This window comes from Mercurialis annua, linkage group LG2 (assembly GCF_937616625.2).
Source record: "Mercurialis annua linkage group LG2, ddMerAnnu1.2, whole genome shotgun sequence".
Taxonomy (NCBI): Eukaryota; Viridiplantae; Streptophyta; class Magnoliopsida; order Malpighiales; family Euphorbiaceae; genus Mercurialis; species Mercurialis annua.
The window spans coordinates 10,315,398-10,338,631 of NC_065571.1; the positions used below are offsets into that span (position 1 = coordinate 10,315,398).

At 28.4% G+C, this 23,234-nt stretch overlaps 3 protein-coding genes across 4 annotated transcripts; 1 reads left to right on the top strand and 2 right to left on the bottom strand.

Annotated features, from left to right (window-relative positions):
- Window positions 1-6,990: 6,990 nt before the first annotated feature.
- LOC126670022 (thioredoxin-like protein CXXS1) lies at window positions 6,991-10,798 on the bottom strand. Its single transcript, XM_050363672.2, has 3 exons — window positions 10,679-10,798; window positions 9,100-9,222; window positions 6,991-7,218 (listed from the first exon to the last, which is right to left on the bottom strand). The coding sequence occupies exons 1-3, from the start codon at window positions 10,766-10,768 to the stop codon at window positions 7,066-7,068; spliced, it is 366 nt and encodes a 121-aa protein (XP_050219629.1). The 5' UTR covers window positions 10,769-10,798; the 3' UTR covers window positions 6,991-7,065.
- Window positions 10,799-14,446: 3,648 nt separating this feature from the next.
- On the top strand, window positions 14,447-16,484 carry LOC126668914 (photosynthetic NDH subunit of lumenal location 3, chloroplastic). The gene is made up of 3 exons (XM_050362144.2): window positions 14,447-14,786; window positions 15,509-15,795; window positions 16,299-16,484. Exons 1-3 carry the CDS (start codon window positions 14,504-14,506, stop codon window positions 16,404-16,406), a joined length of 678 nt encoding a protein of 225 aa, XP_050218101.1. The 5' UTR covers window positions 14,447-14,503; the 3' UTR covers window positions 16,407-16,484.
- A 50-nt stretch (window positions 16,485-16,534) lies between these two features.
- On the bottom strand, window positions 16,535-22,146 carry LOC126668912 (kinesin-like protein KIN-14N). Of its 2 annotated transcripts, none has more exons than XM_050362143.2 (17): window positions 22,033-22,146; window positions 21,404-21,640; window positions 21,180-21,324; window positions 20,981-21,090; window positions 20,764-20,883; window positions 20,344-20,547; window positions 19,888-20,064; window positions 19,726-19,800; window positions 19,482-19,628; window positions 19,267-19,405; window positions 19,053-19,162; window positions 18,701-18,862; window positions 18,411-18,619; window positions 18,135-18,216; window positions 17,935-18,039; window positions 17,718-17,822; window positions 16,535-16,958 (listed from the first exon to the last, which is right to left on the bottom strand). In XM_050362143.2, the coding sequence occupies exons 1-17, from the start codon at window positions 22,108-22,110 to the stop codon at window positions 16,779-16,781; spliced, it is 2,385 nt and encodes a 794-aa protein (XP_050218100.1). In that variant the 5' UTR covers window positions 22,111-22,146; the 3' UTR covers window positions 16,535-16,778. The 2 variants fall into 2 exon arrangements, with proteins under 2 accessions (XP_050218100.1, XP_050218099.1); XM_050362142.2 differs by having other exon boundaries at window positions 21,404-21,670.
- Between the last annotated feature and the right edge of the window lie 1,088 nt (window positions 22,147-23,234).

Here is a 23,234-nt window from a genome sequence, read left to right on the forward strand (position 1 = left end):
CTAACCCATTAGCTGAGTTTTTTAGATCTTCATTTCTTGGGACTGTTATTAGCAATTTTTTTATTTGTTGTTCTATTCTCGCCATGCTTCTTTCTTCGCCTGAAGAAAATAAAGTATCAATAAGTAACTCCAGAACTAGAAAAAAACCAGCCACTTTAGCTATGCTTATGCATGTTTGATCTTCTACATCTATAATCGCTTTACAGATTGTGCTTGGTGCCATTTAAAACTTGTGGGTATTGGAATTTTGAAATCAACTGAATGAATCAACCAAATGAATTTAATAATGATTGTATATTATGAAAAAGGAAGAGACTTTATACATGTTTTATGATGATTAGAGAGAAGATGTTTGAGAAAATGGCAGACCGTCGTTGATCGGAGAATCCAAAGGAAGAAAAGACATTGCTTTTATTTGATTGAACCCACACAGCAAAAAAGTATTGATAGAAGAGAGATGGGTATAAAATGTAATAATTTCGCCAGCTAAGCTATTTATTGTAAAATGCATCTGTTATAAGAGAAAAGATTGCAGTGGGTTGGCATTTGAGAAAAGATCATCCGCTTTCTTAATTAATCCGTAATTTTCTCTAGGTATTTACTCCAAAAATGAAAATATTTGCACATTTTACCTCAACATGGAAAAGTTGCAGAAAAAACCTCACGTTTTTTTCAGATTTATGTTTTTACTCTGGGTTTAAAAATATTTATGATTTTACTCCGTTATCATCTGGTTATCATAAATCCTTCTGTAATTATATTTTTGCGCACGTTATCATCCAATTATCATAATCTTATCATATTTCATTATCATCTAGTTATCTTACTACAGTGTTATGATAACAACATGATAATATACTGATACTGAGATGATAATCAGATACTGTTTTATCATAACATAATCATAGATATTATCATAACATTATCATATTTCATTATCATCTAGTTATCTTACTGCAGTGTTATGATAACAACATGATAATATACTGATACTGACATGATAATCAAATATTGTTTTATCATAACATAATCATAGATATTATCATAACATTATCATATAGGTACCATAAATATTATCATCTCGGTATCATATGATAATGCTATGATAACGACATGATAATGTTATGATAACAATATGATAATCAAATATTATTTTCTATAAACAATCTTTTTTTCCTGCAATATTATGATAACTACATGATAATACAGTGATACTCATATGATAATCAGAAACTGTTTTTTTTAGAAAAATATTTTTCTCTGCAGTGTTATGATAATGATATGATAACGTCATAGTGATAACGATATGATAACCAGGAGCTGTTTTCTGCAGAAAATCGTTTTTTCTGCAGAAAATTGTTTTCTTTCATCATAAAATCGTTTTTAATGCAGATTTTCAGATCTTAAACTGAAAAAATTCAAGAACAATTTTTTTAGATCTGAGAGTTAAAATAAATCGTAATAATCACCACGAGTTAAGAAAAAAAATCGCTAAAATGTGGAAGAACGGCAAATCAACGGCGACGTGAAAACAAAGCGAAGGCGGGACGAAGGCGGAGCAACGACGGATCGTTGAAGGAACGACGGCGGCGTGATAAAGAATAAAAAAATAAACGAAAAAAAGAAAAAATGGTGAAGAAGACAAATGGAGAAGAAGAAGAAGAAGAAGAAAGAGAAAAAGAGAGAGAGAGAGAGAGAGTAGAAAATCTGAGAAAAAAAGTGAGATACTCATGTTAGAGTAAAAATAAAATGGTTAGAGTAAAAAATAATAAAAAAAAGTATTATTATAATAAAAAAGATGTTAGAGTAAAAAAATAAAAGTACTAAAAAGATGAGGTATTTTCTCTATTTTTTCCTTGTTGAGGTATAATTTACTATTATTTTAGAAAATAGAGTATTTTCCCTAATTTTCTCTATAAAAATACCTATTTTCAGCTAAATGTTTGTAAAAATATACTTTAATTGTTTTTTTTGGAAAATACGTTTTTTGATAGATTACTGGTAAATTATGGGGTAACTTATTGAAAAATGAGATATTTTAAAATATATATATTTACAGCACCACCATGATAAAGCATATTTTTATAGAAATTTCAAAAAAAAGGTGTAGAATGTAATTTTCTCATGTAAAAATACAAATAGCCCAATTACATATATAAAATTTCTGATTGGTTAATTTATTTTGTGAAAATACATTAAATAAATTTTTAATTTACAAATATCGCATTAGTCCTTTTTTTTGAAAAAAAAATCATTTGCCTGTTTTTCTATGATTATTTTCAAAGTGATTCTTTATATTAAAAATATATTAATGATTTAAATGATTTAAAACTTTTTGAATTTAACTATTAAATTAAGATTTAATAGCGTAGAAAATCATGAATTTTACCGTATTTTTTAAATTTAACATGAATTTTTAATTTTAAAAAATTAATACACCAACTTTTAATTTTCTGCAATTTTAGAACCGAATAATTTTCCGTAAGAAAATTCTGATATGGACACCGGAACAGTGGTTATTCCAGTGTACACATTAGCATTTTTTTTTGACGGAAAATTACTAGTTGTCTAAAATTGCAAAAAACTAATAGTTTATGTATTAATTTGCTAAAATTAAAGTTGGTGTCAAATTTATAAAACAAGCGAAAGTTTATGATTTTTTTATGCGATTAAACATTAAATTAATTAGTTTAATTATTTTGAATTGCTGATTTAGGTCTAAAATAATTGGACTAGTTCGATCTGAACTGTCATGAGTAATATATGACGTTATTTGAGTGCTATTGCTTTAAATTGAACATAAAAGAGAAGAGTGTGAAGTGACTTGAGTTGCTTATAATATTTAGAATTTAATTATTAACTTTATTTAAATTAATTAATAGTTTGAATTGAACAACTTGAACTAGTTGTATCAAGCTATAAATATGTATCAATCATAATTCTTAATTAATAGTTTCAAATTGGTTCTTTGTTAGAGCTTCTGAGGAGTAGCTGTTTATATATTTATTAATTAAATATTTATATCTAAAAATATTTGTAGTTTTAGAAACTTAATAAAATATGAACTAATAATTTTAATTTTTTCCTTATTATTAATGTTGTAATATAAGCAAAATTGATGTCAAATATCCACTTTATAATATAGTATGATTTTTATTAAATTTTAAATTATTTAATAGTTTTTTTAACATTTTATACAACATGTTTATAGGACAAAAATATATAGGAATAATCAGGGACGGAGTTAGAAAATAATATACAGTTTCCCACCTTATTAATTTGAATTTTAGAGGAAGTATATATATATAATTTAATAGTATAATTTTTTTGTGTTAAAATATAAAGTATTGCCCATTTTAATATTTATATTTTGTCAATTTTGCTTATCTTATTAACTTTTAATATAATTTTGTCTATCTTATAAAAAAAAATTGAATCTGTCACTGAAAATAGCTTACGGGAGCATAAATTACTGACTAACAATAAAAAAATAACTAGAACACAAGAAAAGGATAATAATAGTTAAAAAGAAAACAGAAAAGAAAAATTATATTAAGTTTTTTTGTCTTATTTTCTATGGGAAAAATATATATAAAAGAATCTCCATTTCATTTTATGCTGAGTAGATTTTCCAAAGAGCGATTAGATTATGAATAAAAAGTTCCTACAAACCATGCTGCAGGAAGTCGCCACATGTCTAGGTTGTAGGACTTCCTGCAGCATAGTTTGTAGGAAATTTTTATTCTTAGATTATATACCTCTTAGAAGATTTTGGTCCAAACATTTTAAATTTTAAGCCATTACACCATTTAGGGATTTAGTTCCATTTTTAAGCATACGTATCGAGCCAAATCATTTATACAGGAGTGTTTATTCCATTGTTTAATATCATATTTATAATAAATTAATAAATGTTTGTGGTAAAAAAAATTATTATTTATATTTTTATTATTAAATATTTTACACAACTAATACATTATTAATTTGTCATATAAATAATATGATACAACAGTTGTATTATATAATTCTTTTGTATAATGTTACAAGTTGGATGACTATTTTTTATTGCAAATGGATTTTCAAAAATTAAATGTGAGCTTGTGTAACGAGTGATCATAGGGTTCAATTCTTTACTCCATTTCTAGGTACCTCGCTAATGTTCCTTCCCCGGACTCGGTAGAAGCTTTGGCGATGCGAGATGCGATCTTTTTGACAGGTCATATTCGCCACAATTTTGTTATTTTTGAAGGGGATGCGAAAAGTATTATTGATGTTAACGGAACAGCTCAAGTTAATTAAAATTGTAAAGTTATAGTTTAGGATTGTCAAGCCTTATATTCACAGCAGTCTAGCTTTTTTTTTAGTTTTGTTAGACGGGATGTTAACTGGATGGCTCATATATTAGCCAAAATAAGCCCTTTGAAATGTGGTTTTTTTGTAACGATTCCCTAGTCCAAATTGTGTGGCTGGGTACGAGACTGATTTTCAATGAATCTGGCAAAAAAAAGTAATACACACCAATTATGTCATATTATTTTACCAAATCAAAAAAAAATGTCATATTATTTTTATAATAAAAAGGTCCCATTAATATGTTGCAGAACGAGCCAATGGTTTGCGTTGAATAAATAGTGATGGAACCATAGGCACAGTGTTGTCATAAAGTGAGGAGAGGATAAAATAAAGGATGGAATATAGCACACATGTAGTGAGGCAAATGGGTGAGTTTTGTAATTCGTCCAATCTATAAATGGGAAGCTGTGAAATGACCTTATTACTATTTACAAGTCAATTTTTTTGTGTTCATGAAGTAAGATGAGGTAAGGTAGGGTCAATTGAATTAAATATTAGTATTATTTATTATTTAATGAAGAAAAATTAATATATTTTAATTAAAAGATATTAAAATTTAAAAAAGTGTGTTTTGTCCCAATCTATTCGATCTAACCGAGCCGAATTTATTTGTTTCATTTTTTCGCATCAAACCTAATTAATTTTATAAAAAAATAAATATTTTAAAGAAAATTTAATATATTTAATTTTATTTGTGCAACATCGATTGACTTTTTTTTTTTACATTTAAAATTAAACCATATTAAAAATCAAATATGTGTATTATATCAATCAATTATTTTGCATAATTTTGATTTTTTTTCGATTTAATTAAGTAATTTTGTTCAATTTCTTCCTTTTTAATCAACTTTATAATAATTTAACCGAATAACTATTATCTCAATTATTGATTTTGAAATCAAACCAAATTGTTTGGTTCAGTCGATACAATTGTGAATTAGAGATCAATTCGATGCAATTCTTTGTAAAAATTAAAAATGTGGTTTAACTTATATGAACCTAAAACACTAATAACTATTGAATCAACTAGGTTCAATTAGTTACAAGTGTGAATAGTAAGTTTGAGATTTAAAGAATCTAGATTTGAATCTCATATCCCACAATATGGTACTCCCTCCATTTTTTTTAGTTGTCATTTTAGTCAAATGTATTTTTCCATCAATAGTTGTCCATTTAGAGATTCAAGATGATTTTAATTTTTATTTTCCAAATTTATCCATGCCTAATAAATGACTCTATATTTTACTTTAGAACGCATTTATTAACTAGTGGGGTTATATTAGTATTTTTCTTTGTAATTTAAGACAAAATGAGCATTGTCTTGGTATGTGTAATTTTTTCTAAATGGACAACTAAAAAAATGGAGGGAGTACTTATTAAAAATATTTGTGAATGAGTCGCTAAAAGGCTCGTATTAAGTGAAAGGTCCGGGTGGTGAGATGCCGCGACTAGCCTTCCCGAAAGTTTATCAAATGGTCGGGTTCCGCCCTTAAAAAAGTGGTCGGACTCCGCCAGAGGTTCTCTCATCACCAGAAAAGCTAAAGCATAAAAACGGTCCAACTTTTTCATGTAATTTCTCTTCGAAATAACAGTTTCATTATTGGAGCACAACGCCAAAAGGAAGAGCATGTACATTACATTAACTTCCTGTCTTTTTCTTGAAATGGAAAAAATAAAATAAAATAAAATTGCTATGTCTTTTCATTAAGTAGAATTGTGAACATGACAAGCACAATTAATGGTCTTTTTGATGTGAATTTTATATTTGCTCTAATTGTTTTATATTTATTGTTAATGAACTATGATGTTAGCCTCATAATCATGCTTTACAATGCTATTGATTCGATAAGGAAGTTTATTATTGTTAGTGACACAACGAAATGATTTCATTTTGTTCTATTTTCTAGAAAGACTAAAATTTATAAAATAACAAAGTGCACCAAAATGCATATATAGCTGTATTGCAAATGTTACATCATATTTTGGAAAAGAGTAAGGGTGTACATATATTCAATTCGATTCGAATTAATCCATAAATTGACAATACCTTTTTAATCGCTAACTAATTGGATCAATTTAATTTTTATCTAAACATAACTATTTTTATTATTAAAACTAAAAAGATCTCGAATTTTTTGTTTTCTATAGAGTGATAGAATATAAATTGAGTTATTAAACTTTATCAAGTTTCATTTAGCTTTTTCAGTGGAATATTAGCTTTCATATGACAATGACACTTGCAAATATATGAATTAAATTAAATATTTTTTATTGCATTGATTGGATTCTTAGGTAAATTGAATTTCTCTCAAATACCCAACTTGCTTATTAAATTAATTATTATAATAAAATCGCATTAAATCGACCCACGAACGCTCTAAAAAAGAATAGTAAAGGCTCTTAATTCTTTTTTAAATTATCAAAAATTCAACGAGAACCAATCAAATGCAAAAATTGGAGAACACTACAAATTTCTCAATTGAAGAAAAATCGTAGAGTTGGTTTACATAAAACAAGCATTTAAAATTTCAACCAAACAAAACAATCATACATCTCAAAACATTTTTCCATATTCTAAGAATCCAATCAAAACTATAAACACCAACAAATTATCTCCAAAACCCACTTCAGTTAGTCTAAATTACAAACCCATTTGCCATGTGATCGAATTAAAAATATGAAATTACATTAATAATAATTTAAAAAAATAATTTAGGTTTTGGATGAACGAATAGAGTAAATAAATTGAGCAAGCCTTTTGTTGATCTCATCAGGATTGGCACCCACAACCTTATCAACAACACATCCTTTGCTCATTAGCACAAATGTGGGCATGGCCTTTACCTCCATTTTTGCAGCCACTCCCTAATAAATGAATGAAAACTTGGATTAGTGCATATACTCAGAACCACAAGGCCCAAAGACATTAATAGTAGAATCAAGTTGGGACTTGGGGGCAATGATATAGTTTGTTTAAATAAATTTTTATGTAAAAAATTAACAATCTAAGATTTATAGTTTTTTATTTGTATATTTAACTGTAGGTGCAAATTAGCGATTTATAGCATTAAAGAGTTAGGATAATGTAAAATCAAGTCCAAATGCAATCAAATTAGCTCTTATATCAATCTTAAAAAATTAGATTAAGAATATTAAATTTTAATATGGTATGACCTAGTACCGTGTTCTGACCATATTTTTAAAATTAAAGCCATGTTTGGTTCATGGAATAGAATAGTATGGAATAGAATAGCTATTTCATAAGGAATGAAATAACCACTCTTTAGTTTTTGAGAGGAATACTTATTCCTTAAAGTCATACCTATTCTATGAAACAAAGCAAAATATTAACATTTTATACGAAATAGTTATTCCATTCCATACCTATTCCATGGTTAGATAACATCCAGACTTAAAAAAATTATATAAAGCAAGTCAAAATTTATGTTTGCACCCGCTCAAAATTAATCCCAAAAAAGAAATTTGTTTTAAGTGATAATAACTATATTTTCAATAAAATATACATTTTTTTTGAACTGAAAATATACATTCTTTGATTTAGTTATATTTTGATTTATAATGTTTAAAATGCAATCAAATTAATAATTAACTTTTTTCATTTTTTAATTAGAACCATAAGCAGTAATTATATCAATGGTTGTTTTTGATTTTTTTTTAGTTGAATTGGCCTGAATTAATTGGTTTAATTTTATTATTATTTCCAATGGTGTCTGCAGCAAGAGGGAGTGGTCGTCCCATGCCCCTTCAATTATCGCATCTTAATCAAGCATTGATTATTTATCCAAAATAAATAATTACACAAGTCATGTGGCGATAAAAAATTAAAAAAATATCTAATCTACATCATTAACTAAAAAGCAATATTTATTTTAAAACACAAATTTGTTATCAAATTTAATATTCAATGAGAAAAGTGTCATCTTTCTTTAAAATTGGAAGATAATGGATGTATTATTAAGTTTATGTTCTGGATTGAATTTTTATATGACATTTTAATATTTGTCGTTCTAACTGTGGATAAGGTTTCCTCTGCCTTGTTTGAAGTCATGTGACATTGGATTGTAGTTTGACCCATTTAACAGAATAAAATTTAGCTCTTTTTTCAGCATATACTTTGGCATTATTTATTTTTTGTAGTACTTTTTTCATTAAGAAAATCAGAAAGTAAGAATTAAATGACTTCACAAAAGTTACAGTTTGAAAGTTTCAGTAATTGTAGAAATTTGGTTAGAAAATATTGGATACTTTTTTCTCCATCAAATTTTAGAAAGATAAAATAATTTTATATATTTAAGATTTTGATCGTTTTAACTTATATAATTTTTTCAAAAAAAAAAAACATGGCAGTCTCAGTTGTTAACTTTATAAAATAATAACAATTATATTCAGAATCTATCTGATTCAATATGGATTGTTGACAAAAATTTATTTGATTGCTCCTGAAAAATAAAGAAATATAATAATTTTTATAGAACTGAAGATTGGATATAGCTGTTCTAAATTTCCAATGATAAATTAATATCCCAAGCTGTCAACAATAATTCAGACATAAGATTTAAAGTTATAGATTGATAAAATTATTTTATCTTTAATATAACAGTTATTTAGCATAATGTTTTATCTATATCAAATAATTTATGAAAATTTAATATTAATAGAAAAAAAAATCATTTGTTCAGTATAATAATTATATAATCATAAATTTAAATCCAATAAAAAAATTACCTTGACCTCATCAACATCCACAGTAAGAAACAGAATATCTTGATAACTCAAAGCTAATTCCTCAAAGGAACAATTCATGGCCACCGAAGGCATGCACCAAGAAGCTGTAAAGTGTACTGCAATCTACAATTTAATTTCCAAACAAATTAAGATTTTAGTTACAAATTATGTGAAAAGAGGATAGCATATAAAATTATTACAATATTAATATCTATCAAAATTTCAATAATCTCTAATAATGTATGTTAAATAAATAATATTTATGTGTGCACCACATGACTATAAACAAATATGTAAATTGTTTAGCAAGTCAATTCTTGCTTTATAAAATTAATAATTCTAAAACTAGATGACTTAGTCCGTTCAGTCTGAAATCTACTAAAAATGGACCAAAATAAACTTTTTTAAATCGATTATATATATTACAAGTTCAAACTGATCCCCAACTAAACCAAATTATTTGGTGGGTTCAATTAAAAAACTCACTTATTTATTTTAAAGTTAATGTAATGTTATCTAGAAAAAAAATTGTGACGAATATTATCTAGAAAAAATATATTCGATATTAACATGTATTTTATTAAATATAATTTATTAGTTTTCTTTTTAGCTAAAATTAAACAATGAAGATTTTATTTAAACTTATGAGGAAAATAAAAATATTTTTACTTTTAAACGATTTAATTTTACTTTTTAACTATAATTTAGCTTAATAAAAAATTAGTTGATGCATCGAATATGAAGCTTACCATTTTAATTATAAACTTACTATAAATAAACTATATATTATAAAATATATTATATATTGAATTGTTAATTTGTTCGGCTTTTTGGTTATCTGAATTTGAAAAATTTCAAACCAAAATTCTAATATTTACATGAATAAATTAGATAATATTTCATCAACGATTGAACTGTTTTTTTTAAATTTTTATTTAGTCCAATTTTTATGCCCGTTTCAAATTTTGTATGACTCTAATTAAGTCATCACTTAAAAGTATGTTTTGGTTGGGGATTTTCGCACTCCATCTATAATTGCATTCCCAATCTTCTGTCTTTAATTATTATTGACTTTATCGTCCTTTATTTTTAAAAATATTCAATTATTTATTTCTCCTTTAGCACATTCTATTATTTTTGAAGTCTCTCATTTTATGGTCTAAAATTATGCATGCATATATAAAATATTTCTTTAAAATCATTTAATTATAATTGCTACAAAAGAAAATATATATAATGTGATGTTATACATATAGTCAAAGAAAATTAGTCTTCTATAAAAAAATATTAATATTGGATAGCCAATTTATTTCTATGAAACAAACTAAAATCATAGATATGAATAAGGCATAAGTAGAAAAATTCGACATGTTAGAATAAATAAATTTATAATATTAGAAAATAAAAATTAATTAATAGAGTAGTTTAAAGTAAAAATTAATCATCAAAAAAAAATTATTAAAATCAAAGAGTTAAAAAATAAAAATTATTTAAAGGAGGAAAAATATATAAATCTTTTGAAAGTAAAAAAAAAAAGTTTTAGTGAAGGATAATTATAAGAAATAAAAAGAATTCTTACAGGACAGCCTCGAGTAATAAAGAAATTCCATGATTCTTCTGATTCTACTTTCATCACTCTGCACTTCTTCATCTCTTCATGTTTAACCATTTTTTTTCTTCTCTTTTATATCTCTCTTCAAGTCTATATATAAGAAGAAGATACATGGCCTAATTTATAATTGGAATTAATTAATTATTTTTGTTTATTAGTACTATTTTGTTTAGGATTAAGAAATTATATTATCTGAGGAACAAGATGGGACTGAATTGATTAATGTGGGACCCTTCATTGGATTTTAGTAATTACTTATTCCAACATCTATATCCAGAAAAGGATAATTATCCATTTCCATGTCATCTTAATCATTAGTTGCGTTTAATTAATAATTTTTTGAATATCTATACTCTAACATAGATGTTAGTATTTCTTTTTCATCCAGGTGTGACAAAGAAAAAAAAAATTCTTAAATGAATTATTATCATTGTTCTTCTATATGGATTAACACAATCTAATTGAAAAGGTCAGCTAAGATTCTAAATTATGACCTAAATTATATTTATAGAAAGTTCACTTCATAATAGTCTTCCAATGTTTATTAACATGAGATAATCAATGTTTATTAACATGAGAGAATTACTAGTTGAGCTATTCGCGAATAATTCAAGATTAATTTAAAAAGTTCGAAATGAACTCGAACTATCCGAATTTGTTCGGATATGAATTGCGAGCCAAAAAAGCCTAAAAGGGTATGTAAGTATGGCTAATCCTCCAAGAGATTTTAAAAAAAATATCTATATAATTTTTTTTTAGCATTTTTAACCCTCTTTCTCTAACTTGAAATTCCTACCCTACCCGTGTAGTTTCCTACCCTGCTGCTTTCGTTTTACACTCCACTTTTACTACACGTGATTGAGATTTAACAAACTCCTTCTTCAGCTCATTGAAAAAAAAAAACCAAAAAACACTTTAGCAAATCAACATAAAAAATATTCAATTAATTAATTTCTCTTTAAAATCTCCAGCTCATAACAATTCAGTAAATTGATTTATATAATTCTATCATTACTTTTTAAAAACTTATTAGGAGTTTGAAATCTAGTTTTAGGTCCGCTTAAATTTTTAATTTGTTATCAAATAGCTTCAAGTTATACTTCGAATTCAGATCCAACGATCATCACTTTTTTCAAAAGGAAGAAAAAATAGAAAACTATCAATTTATTTTTTTTTCTAATTAAAAATCTATTAGAAACAGTTTCTAACGGTTTCTAAAACACAGTTTTAGAAAATCTGTAAAATAGTTTTAAATGGTTTCCAATAGTTTCAAACGGTTTCCAATAATTTCAAACGGTTTCCAATAATTTCAAACGGTTTCAACAGGTTCAGGCGTTTTCAAACAGTTTCCAATAACTTCTAAAATAATATCTTTCAATAGTTATAAGAACAATTGCTAAAAAATAATTTCAAACAGTTTCCAGTTTTAATCAGTTTTCCATGATTTCAAATAGTTTTAAACGATTTAAAAAAAAATCAAACGGTTTCCAATAGTTTCAAACAGTTTCCAATAGCTTCTAAAATAATATTTTCAATAGTTTATAAAAACATTTCTAAAACGGTTGTTAAAAATAGTTTTCAATAATTTTAATAATAATAAAACATTACTAGATTAATGCACAATAATAATTTAAACTTATAATCATAAAAAAAGAATGAAACGTAGAATTTCAAACAAAAACTTGTGAATAAAACCGTCAATACTAATTGATGATTATTGGTAAGAAAGAAAAAGAAAAAAATACAGAGAAGAAAAATAATAAGATTCATAAGAAGAAAATCTTGAACATGCTGCAAAAGGAGAAGATTCAGAAAAATGCATTTCATATACAAAAAATTCCAAAAACAATAATCCAAAAAGAAAAGAAAAAAATAACATGTTTGAAAATAAAATGATATGTATAAATAAAAAATAAGAGTGCTAATAAAATTAAACTTAGATGAGAATACAATTAAAATAATTAAAAAAAGGTAAAAAAAATTTCTATGAAATTCCCTCTCTTTTTTTGAAAAATTATTACACGTAACCGTTGTGCCATATCATGTTTTTTTAATCAACTCACCCCATTTGTTTTTTTATTTATATATTTTTTTCTTTAAAAAAATATCCAATTATTTTTCACTTTGATTTTTTTTTGTTTATTTTAGGTTATATTTTCCAAAAAAAAAAATTATCCCATAATTTTCTCTTTATCTTTTAATCCTGCCCGGTACCAACATGATGTGCTTCTTGTCATTTTGTTTTTCGGACTCATAGTAAGAAAAGGATAAGATATTATGTCTTGTAATAATGTTTAATGGATAACTTTGAAGTTTCCCTTTTTTAAGAACTTCTAATTATATGGGGAACTAAGTAGGCGATGGCATCTAATATTCTGATTTCCCACGTAAATTTGTAAGAAAGTTTATCAATTTATTGGGACTTAAGTAGCAATTTGCCCCTTCAACTTGTAAACAATGGACAATTAATATATAAATTAATTTTGTTGGCAAATCAGTACACGAACTTGATAATTATGGACAATTAACCCATTTTACAAATTAACTCACAAATTAAGGGAGAAAATTGCCAATTTAAGACACAATTAATTTATAAATTGAGGGGGTAAATTGCTAAAATGGGATAAATTATCCATAATTACCAAATTCGTGTACTGATTTGCCCATAAAATTAATATATGTGTTAATTGTCCATTGCTTAAAGTTCAAAGGGCATATTGCCACTTAAGTCAATTTATTGGTACTCATGTCAATGGTTTCTGTTTTATTACCTGGCCAAGCAGCCATGAAGATTTGAGAATTTGAGGATTATGACTTATCTCAATCCTGTTTTTCTTTTTTGATGAATCATAGACTTGCTCTCCGTTGCTACCATTCTTAATCCTAAATTTCTAAAGTCTTCTCTCTATTCGCCACCTATACCTAAAAGAGAAATCATAATATATATAATATATACTCTCTCCATTCCAATAGAGTTGTTCACTTTGACCACTTTTTTTATCTTAAAACTCTTGTCCACTTTGAAAAGATAACAACTTCAAATTCTATTGGAATGGAGGGAGTATATATTATTATGATTTCTCCACTTTGAAATCATAATAAAACTCTTGTCCACTTTAAAAAGATAACAACTTCAAATTCTATTGGTATGCCACGACAGTCTTACCACTTTTTTTATTATGTTTTAAATTTGAGATTTTAATCCAATCAAAAAAGCTTTCGAGTTTCTTAATCGAACTGAAAAATCTTCAAATCAAAACAAGAAGGAAAATAAAAACTCCATCAATAGATTTTTGAAAAGAAACCATTAGATTAAGGTAGTAATGGTGTTTCGGTCACAAAAACCACCTTTTGTAATAGTACTTTTTTTTAATCATATAAGATAGGGGTCCTATAAATATAGAGTTTTATTAAAGAAACATTAGAAAGATGGAGGAGGTGGAGGAGATAGTTTTTCAGCAAGCCAAAAATACCTCTTCAAAACTATAATTTTAGTATTGTGTTTTTTAGATAGAAGGAAAGAATTTGTTTTTAGAGAGAAAAGGGAAAAAACAATTTAATGGGTCTTTTTTTTTCTCTTTTCTTCTTGCGACATATTTTGATAAAGTGATCGGTTTCTAACCACACTCACCCTACAAAACAATGCATTTTGTAAAAAATATTACATATAAAAAAAATGTCCAAAATGCCCTCAACAAGGATATCCTTCTGGTGGTCAGAAGTAACCAACATTTTCATGAAAAGATATAACAGAAAACTAAAAAGCTTCACACTCCATTCAATTTTCTATCAATGGCACACTTAGCAAACTTAAACACCATCAATGAAACACTGCCTGCAATACCAAAATTTACTATAAACAAGCAAAAAATAAAAAGATCAAGAGCAACTATAATAGCATTTTCGGGCAAGAAAAATGATGAAAATCAGCCATTAATGCAGACTACAAGAAGACTGGCATTAAGCCTTGGTTCTATATCTCTTATTGCAAATTCTGGTCATGCCATTTCTCTTGCTGAGGATAATGGCTTTTGGCAGCTTGATTTCCCTCTCATTAGCCCTTCTGCTGAAAATAGTAAGCTTTCTATTGACTAAATGTTTTGGTTAGTTCTATCAATTCGGTTCGGGAATTTTAGCCCGTTGATATACTATGTTTTTAAATTCGTGTTATATTTACTATCATTTTTTCGACGTTTGTCAAATGTTCTTACAATCAATTTGGATATAATGTGTTGCGATGCTATACGTCTATGTTTATAAAATTAATCTTACATGACATATATAACATTGCACTACATGAGTTTCAAATCGATTAAGGACAGTGACAAAACCATAAATTTTATTCAGGTGGGAAGAGTTTTTTTTTATTTATATCAAACAATATGTTGTTGGCTATTATGTTGATTGACTTTTTGTTTTTGATAATTATGTTGATCGATTTAAAAAAAACAAAACAGATTCGACTAAGCAATATATATTATATTTTTAAACCGAACAGACATGTTGGTTGATTTTTTTCTTTACTTTTAAGGCTCATATTTTTCAAAAACAATTATCCGATTCTCTTTAAAATAGTTATTCCGTACTCATCAATCTCTAACACTTTGGAATCGGGGTGGGGCGGCTCCATCCTAGTTCCACCTCTGGTTGAAGGTATATTTGCAAAAGTCAAAATGTTATTTATGTCACAATTTTAAAAATATGATATGTTTGACGAAATTATTAAAATTGCGGATGGATATGAACCGTCTTGTCTTAAAAAAATTGGTTTGTAATTGATTGATTTTTTTGATGCAGAGATTGCGAATGAGAAAACGGGTACGCGTTCTTTTATAAAGAAAGGACTGTTTATGGCGGACATTGGTGTTAAAGGAAGCATGTATAGGTTAAGAAAATGCAGTTTTGATCTCCTGGCAATGGAGGGTTTGATTGGGGCAGACACTTTGAACTATGTTCGCAAGTATTTGAGACTCAAATCTACTTTCATGTACTTCGATTTCGACAAGGTTATCTCTGCAGCTTCTCTTGATGATAAGCAGCCTCTTACTGATTTAGCTAACAGATTGTTTGACAAATTTGAAGAGGTAATCTCATTTCTAATCGTAAAGTCTTTACAAACTTGAACTTTTTTGATATTAATCGAGTCTAAGTTTGAGCTACTAGAGTTAATAGTCGAGTCGAGTTTGAAAATTAAGATATTCTACCCGACATAGCCTAATCAAATTTTAATTAATCAATCTTGTATCTTTTATAGTTATATATATTTATAATATTTATCCAATTTTTATATTAAAATTATTTATAGACAATAGAGTTGAGTCGAATCTCAGCTTTTTACTGACCTCAAGCTTGATCTCCTGTAATAGAACTCGATCGAGTTTGACTAGAGTTTCAAGCTTTGAAATTTAAGATTTGAGTCAAGCTCGACTTTGACACTGTTTCAACTCAGCTACACTCTTACACTCATATATCATATATTACATAGAAATTTATCGAGTCTTATATTACATTTTCATTTTCAAAAAGCCTAGAACTCAAAAAAAAATATTATAATATATTTTAACAAAATTGGTGATAATATTGACAGCTTGAAGATGCTTCAAGAAGGAAGAACCTGTCTGAGACTGAATCAAGTTACAAAGGCACAAAAGTAATTCTTCAAGAAGTCATGGACAGAATGCCAGATATGATCTAAACAAAGAAACTATTTTCAAAATTATTTGTTAAGTCTCTTGCTCTTAACATGTATTTTAGTCTTAAAACTGTTTCTACACTTGTTTTGGCTTCAAATTCATAGAACAGTACAGGCAAATCCCAGCAGTATAAATGATAAATCTCATTATCAAGAACATAAACATATTATACAAATTTAATACTAAGGATACAAGCAGCCATACCGGATTCAATTCGTCGGGGCACGAAAAGGCTTTTCGTATGCAAGAATTGTTCACTATACATGTTATAATCAGCTCGGGTTAGGATCACTCTTCACTTTTTTAATGACTAAATAATAAAGTGATAAAAATGATATTCTTGGATGAAAATTAAATCATTATTCTATTACGTATCAGCCCAAACTCAAGCGAAAATCTGGAGACCGCATGAGAGTATGACGCCGAGGAGTTCCTATCTCACAAGCATTGACTCTTGCGGCAAAGCGGAGCGAGCATAGTGATTCGCCCATTGACGAGGGATCCGGAGAGATGTTCGCAAACATCAGTGTCTTTGAGTCTCCGCCCAAACACGGCTGAAAGAAATACGATATCAGAAGACTTAGAAACATCATAAGATGATCCATAACACCACCAAATTAACATGGAGCAGTAGCATGGTTAATATGCAAGGTAGAAAGTTAAACTACAAAATACTTGGACAAACAAGCTAAGACCAGATATCAAAATTTGCAGTAATCATCAGACTTATGTCCATGACCACCACCTTGCTGCAAGGCGCAAGGCAGGAGATATCTGACAGATGAGAATGCTTCTAGCAGATGCAAACTTAAAAGTAGAGGTGTGCACTCAACCAAATCAACCAAGACAGAACCATTATGAAAAACCAAAAAAATAGAAAAAATTCAAAATATTTACATATAAAAATCATATGAAACTCTTATGTGTTCAAGTGCTTAAAATGTATAATATGCTATTATTTGATCTATAGTTGATTCCTAAATTTAATATCTCTATTTTCTTTTTAAAGTTGCTCTCTTATTTCGGAAAAATCAAACCAAACCGAACTTAATGCCTTTTACTCGGTCCGGTTTCTATTTCCTTTAAAAACCGATCAATTTTTAAATTTTTCACTTCCAAACCCAACAAGAAATTGATTGCATACCCCCTACTTAAACAAGCTTCTTTTTAGCATGAAAATCTATCAAAATATCTTCGGTGAATCATTTTAGTAGTTTTAGAGGAGCATGCATGACATTTTGCTAATACATAAAAATAAAATATATATCTAGGATATTAAAAATTCGGAGAAAGTAAGAAGTGTATTCGAGTACCTGAAGAAGATATGTGAGCTTTGAGTTTCTAAATGGTACATGATCCTCCTTCTTAGCCAACGCAAAAATAACATCACTCAAAGATGACAAACTTTTATTGATTGCCTGTTATATGAAAAAGAAAGAAGAGTTGAGAAATTGCTTGATTAACCAATAACATGTAATAATGGTAGTAAAAAAAAAGAAGGAAATGAAATAATATAAATTAAAAAATTACTTGAGTTTCCCTTAATCTATCCCCAGTTGATCCACTCTTCGAAAGACGTTCACTCCCGGCAAGATCAATAAGATTCAAGATACCTTGTACTTGTTGGTCAGTGCTCTATTAAATGATAAACATGCAATGAAAACGATATCAAGAAAAAGATATAAAAAATGTAGCACTACAATGATTTATAAGAGAAAAGGTGCCATTACCTCATTGGTTCCGCTTATTCGTAGTGTGAAAACAAAGTGACTTCTAGATGATTGTTCATTCATCTGTGTCTTGCCAACAGACCTGACAGAAATGAATAGAAGTTATCTTTGTGAAGTTGCTCCTACTCAAAGTAAATAAGGTGAGAAAATTATTACAATCTATCGATTTTGTTCATAATGCACAAGAAACGAGTTTCTCTTTCATTGTTTCATATCATCAAAACATGTTTATGCACAATATAGAAGTAGAAAGACCTAAACTAAAAGTTTGTTTACCTGCTCTTAGAAGCTTGATCTAAAAGATACGAGACTTCCTTAGGACTGCGAACATCGACAACGGTCAGATCGGAGACATGTGTATTCCCATTGGCATCATGTTTGATTGCATATTGCTTTGCATTAGAACCATTCTCTGTTCGTGGTGGATCTCGATTTGTTGACAATAGATCTCGGATATTTTCGTTGTATATTTCTAGCATTGACACCTGAGATCGTTTGCTTAAAAGTTAAATTACAAAAGCAATTTGATTCATCAAGTCGGCTACCGGTGTAAAATCTGAATATACCTGCATTTCATATTTCCATCCTTGTGAAAGAAGAGACTGTCTAGTCTCGAATATTTGTTCTAATGATCGGGGAATCAACCCCTTCTGCTCCGGGTTCCCGGGTTTGCCCATCATTGTGTAAGTTTTACCAGAGCCTGTTTGGCCATAGGCAAAAATGCAAACCTGGAAAAGAAGATGGTGTTATACCATTTTAATCTTGCTTGGACTAGTCATAATGCAAAACTTTGGCATCAAATTACCAACTGAGAAAAGCCTAGAAGTGAATTTGTGTTTTGAAAATAACTAATCTGAAGCTTTTAGGCAACCGCCACAAATAGCTTTGAGAAGAAATTTAGTATGTACAGTTTAATACCTTATACCCATCAAGAGCACTTTGAACAAGCTGCGAAATTTCCACGAAAACATCCTCTTGAGTTTCATTAGGCGCAAAAACTTTATCGAAAGTGAAAGAATATTTTTGCCCTGAATACAGCATAAGTAAAGAGATAAATTCTCGAGTTTCAAAAGCAGATCTGAATAAGAGAAATCAATGGCATTGCACACTAAAAAAAATCTCTCTTATTTACCATTCTGCTGCAAATCAATGCTTCTTCCCAGAAATTCTGTTGTTGTGGGGTAAGATATGGTCTTGCCTTCAGCAAAAGGACTATCATCAGGCAACAGAGGCCGCACTCGACAAAACACACGGATGTTGCCTTTCAGTTCCTAAAGTATAACAGAGTTCTGTAAGCTAATATGGAGTATACCCAAACAGAAACATTTTCGGTACTACGAGTATTACCAATATAGTATTATGTAACTTTTTTCGGAGCTTCTCTCCTTCAACCAGTTTAAAGTCTGCATCTTCTACGCGACTTTGTAACTCAATTATAAGCCTCTTTTGTGCTTCAAACTCAGTTCTTATCTCAAATGCGGATACGTCGGATACCTGAAAACAGCCGAAAAAAGAGAAATAACTTAATTAATGAGTTAAACCGAAACAAACTTACAAGAAATAGATAATCTAAATAAATATATTGTAATACCCTTAATTTAATCTGTGCAGCCTCTAGCTCCTCCTGCACTGTGCTTAACTGCTTACTCTGAGATAAGCATCTCTCCTGTAAATATATTTAGCATCACTGTTATACCTAACTGTAAATGCATTGTATTATCATGGAAATGCCAAGGGGAAAATAAAGTCCCACCTCCAATTCATTTGATTTCGCTGCGAGTTCTTCACAATTAACAACTTTAGTCACTAGTTCTTCCACTTGCGACAGGTGCTTATCACGATCATTTCTGGCCTGGTGCAACTCTATCCTTAGAGATGCAACTTCATGCACCAAAGCATCCTTTTTCTTTGCAACTTCATCTAGAGATTCCTAACAGAGTTATCCATCAATTAGTATGAGGAATTAATTTAAATAAGGTTCAGACACTTGATAAATTTCATATCTAAGTTTCTTTTCTATATCAAAAGGGGATGATACTCTACTAAAATAAGTAGTAACCAAAAATTTTAAGAATGAATGTTTACAAGTACCCATAATTACAACAGTAGTGAAATCAAATTCCTGAATACTACAGAAGAAGTTGATTAATTTTGCAATGAGAAGTGATTCAGAAAGGAAGATGGAGATAACACGAGAACAGAGTCTCACTTTGCATGAAGTATATTGATCTTGCAATGACTGGTGTTGACCCCTTAAGTTGCTCAGATTCTCCATAATAGAAGCTCTGTCTTTCTCTCCATGCTTAAGATTTTCTTGAGCTGAATCAAGATCTGTTTGAAGTTTAGTATTGTATAACTGTAAGCTCGAATTATACTCCTGTAATAGCTTGTACATATCATTTACTGATGTAATCTGCAAAATTCAAAATTGCGCAAATAAGGTTACATATGTATAACAGTGTTGCACAACGATGGAAATGCTGAATCAGAAAACAACAGAATGACTTTTTTTTTACAATAATAAGTTTATAATACTCCGGAAATGTAAACAGAATGCCGAAATGCATCACTCGGCAAGTTTCTGTGTAATAAATTGTACAATAATAAGGAGGACTAGATTTTTTGTTACCCTTTGACTGGCACTTTGAAGCTCTCCTTTAACTTTTGTAAGCTCTTCTGAAAGGGAAGTTTGTGATTTCTCAAAACTGATTCTGGCCTCTTTTTCTCTTGCTAAGGCATCTGCTGCAGTCTGTATGTATAATTTGTGTAAAGAAAAGCAAATTTTTGAAAAAAAATAACCGGAATCTAAAAGAAAGCCAACAGAATTTCGAGCTTTCAGTGCTTACCAATTTCTCCGATTCTTCTTTCGAAACTCTCTCTTCCAAAGAAGCAAGACTCTTTCTCAACTCCACAATAATCAAATTCAACTCTTCCTCCTTGTTTTTCAATATCGACTCTATAACCACCACACACAAGAATTTGCATCAATAAACATATAATTATCAGTCTCGGAAAAAAAATGAATGAAAAGATAAAAAAACATACCCATTTCAGAACATTGGCTCTCATTATATTCCAATGCATTTTGCAGCTTTTCTTGCTCAAACAGATAACACCCTTCTAATTCTTGAAACCATCTAATACAAAGCCTTAGCCTTTTAATATAATCCATCATATTGTCACATCTCTCCTACAAAACACAAAATTAAGCAAACATTTCAATAACTCACCCTCAGTTCAATGAAATTTAACCAATTTAACCAACCAACCTTGTAATTATACTTGCTTTTGCACCTCATTCTCTCACTCAACAATGCATCAACATCCTCTCTGGTGAACTCGATAACGCCGTATTCGGATCCGGCATTACTAGGAGGAGCACTAGTAGGGGTACTAAGCTCTTGGTCATGACCATTTACAATTGAAAATGCTTGCCTCATTCTTCCATAAGTTGCAGTTCCAATCATTTTTTCAACCTCAAGCTGTTTCAACCACTTATCTACACACTGCACCTCATCACCAAGAACACATTTCCTCTATAATTTTACAACCAAAAACAAAAAAGAAAAGATCTTTCATGTCAAAACATTATATAAAAACATATATATGAAGAACCAACTACACTACAATTTACAAAGAACACCTCATCACACTTCTTGTAAATAACTATTAAACATAACAAAACATTTGAAAACAAAAAAAAATAAAGCAAACCCAGTAAACTAAACCAAAATGCAAGCTCAAATCATCCAACAAAATACAAAAAAGATGAAATCTTGAAAACAAGAGCTGAAATCAGAAGAGATCCATTAAATGTTCAAGAACATGAAGAACATTAAAAAAAGATTACAAAGCCTGCAGATTTTAGAAAAGCAAAGGAAAAAAAATGGTTGCTTACATGTGAAGAAGGGGTAGTTGTAATAATGGGAGAGGTAGAAGTAGCATTAGTAGTAGAGTTCTGCTTCTTTGATTCCATTTTTCAAGTATTGCAACAGAGTGAAAGCTAAGCACCATTTTTGATTTTAAATTCTTGTTATATAATTTATTTTATTATTATTATTATTATTATTATATCACATGAATAATTAATGTTTTTCACTTTGAAGTGGTGGTAAGTTTTTGTGAACAAAGGGTCAATCATGCTCTTAAATTTATGTTTCTTTGCCAAATAAGTATATCTTAATTTTTTAGGTTGAACAAATTTTTAAATTTGAATTTTCGGGGTTAAATAAATTATTTTTAATTATTTTTAATTTTATCAGACAATAATATCCTCAACCTCTATTAATTTAGGTCAAGTTATGTAGTAGAAACATTTTATTCAATCAACATGTTTCGTTTTGAAAAAGTTTCGGACAATTGATATTTCGGATATAAAATTTCATTTTTTTACATAAAAAAACTTTAAAATAATACCATTTGGTTGTGTATGTGTTCAACTGTTTTGTTTTTCCGTATTCGTGCCTGTGCTACCTAAAGGTCAAGTAACCCTAAATCGTATACTTGAAAGGCGGACTTATTTTACTCCTAAACATAAATTTGGAGGTTTAATTGCTTCTAAAAAGTTAAAATGTACTTACTTGATATGGAGACAGGAAACTGAGGGATGGGTTGAACCTTAATTCGTTCTTTACTGTTAGGTGGGACTTTGGATTGTGTTTAAAGCAATCACAGCCGTTGCTTTTTCAAATAGTAAGCTGATGTCAGGTGGTTTGAGAGACACGTAGTCCATTTTAAAAATTTAAAATTTAAGATAATTAATTTTTCGTAAGAAAATAATATTTTTACTGTGTGGAATTTTAGTTTGAACATTTTTAATAGTATCAGGCGGCATTTGAATAGGTGTTTGTTGAGAACTGTTCCAATATATTTGGATTCTTTTTTCTGTTTTTTTGGACGGTATTTTTCTTAAGTGTTTGCGTTTTAAATATTAAAAGATAGTAATAGTATTCATTATTTTGCGATTATTATTTTTCATATTTAAATTTTAAATTTCAACTTATATTTTAGTTTTTAAAATATATAAATTGAGTATATTTAATTTTTCTTAGACTGTATAAATTTTACAAAAATTTTGTAATTTTGATATATTTGATATTT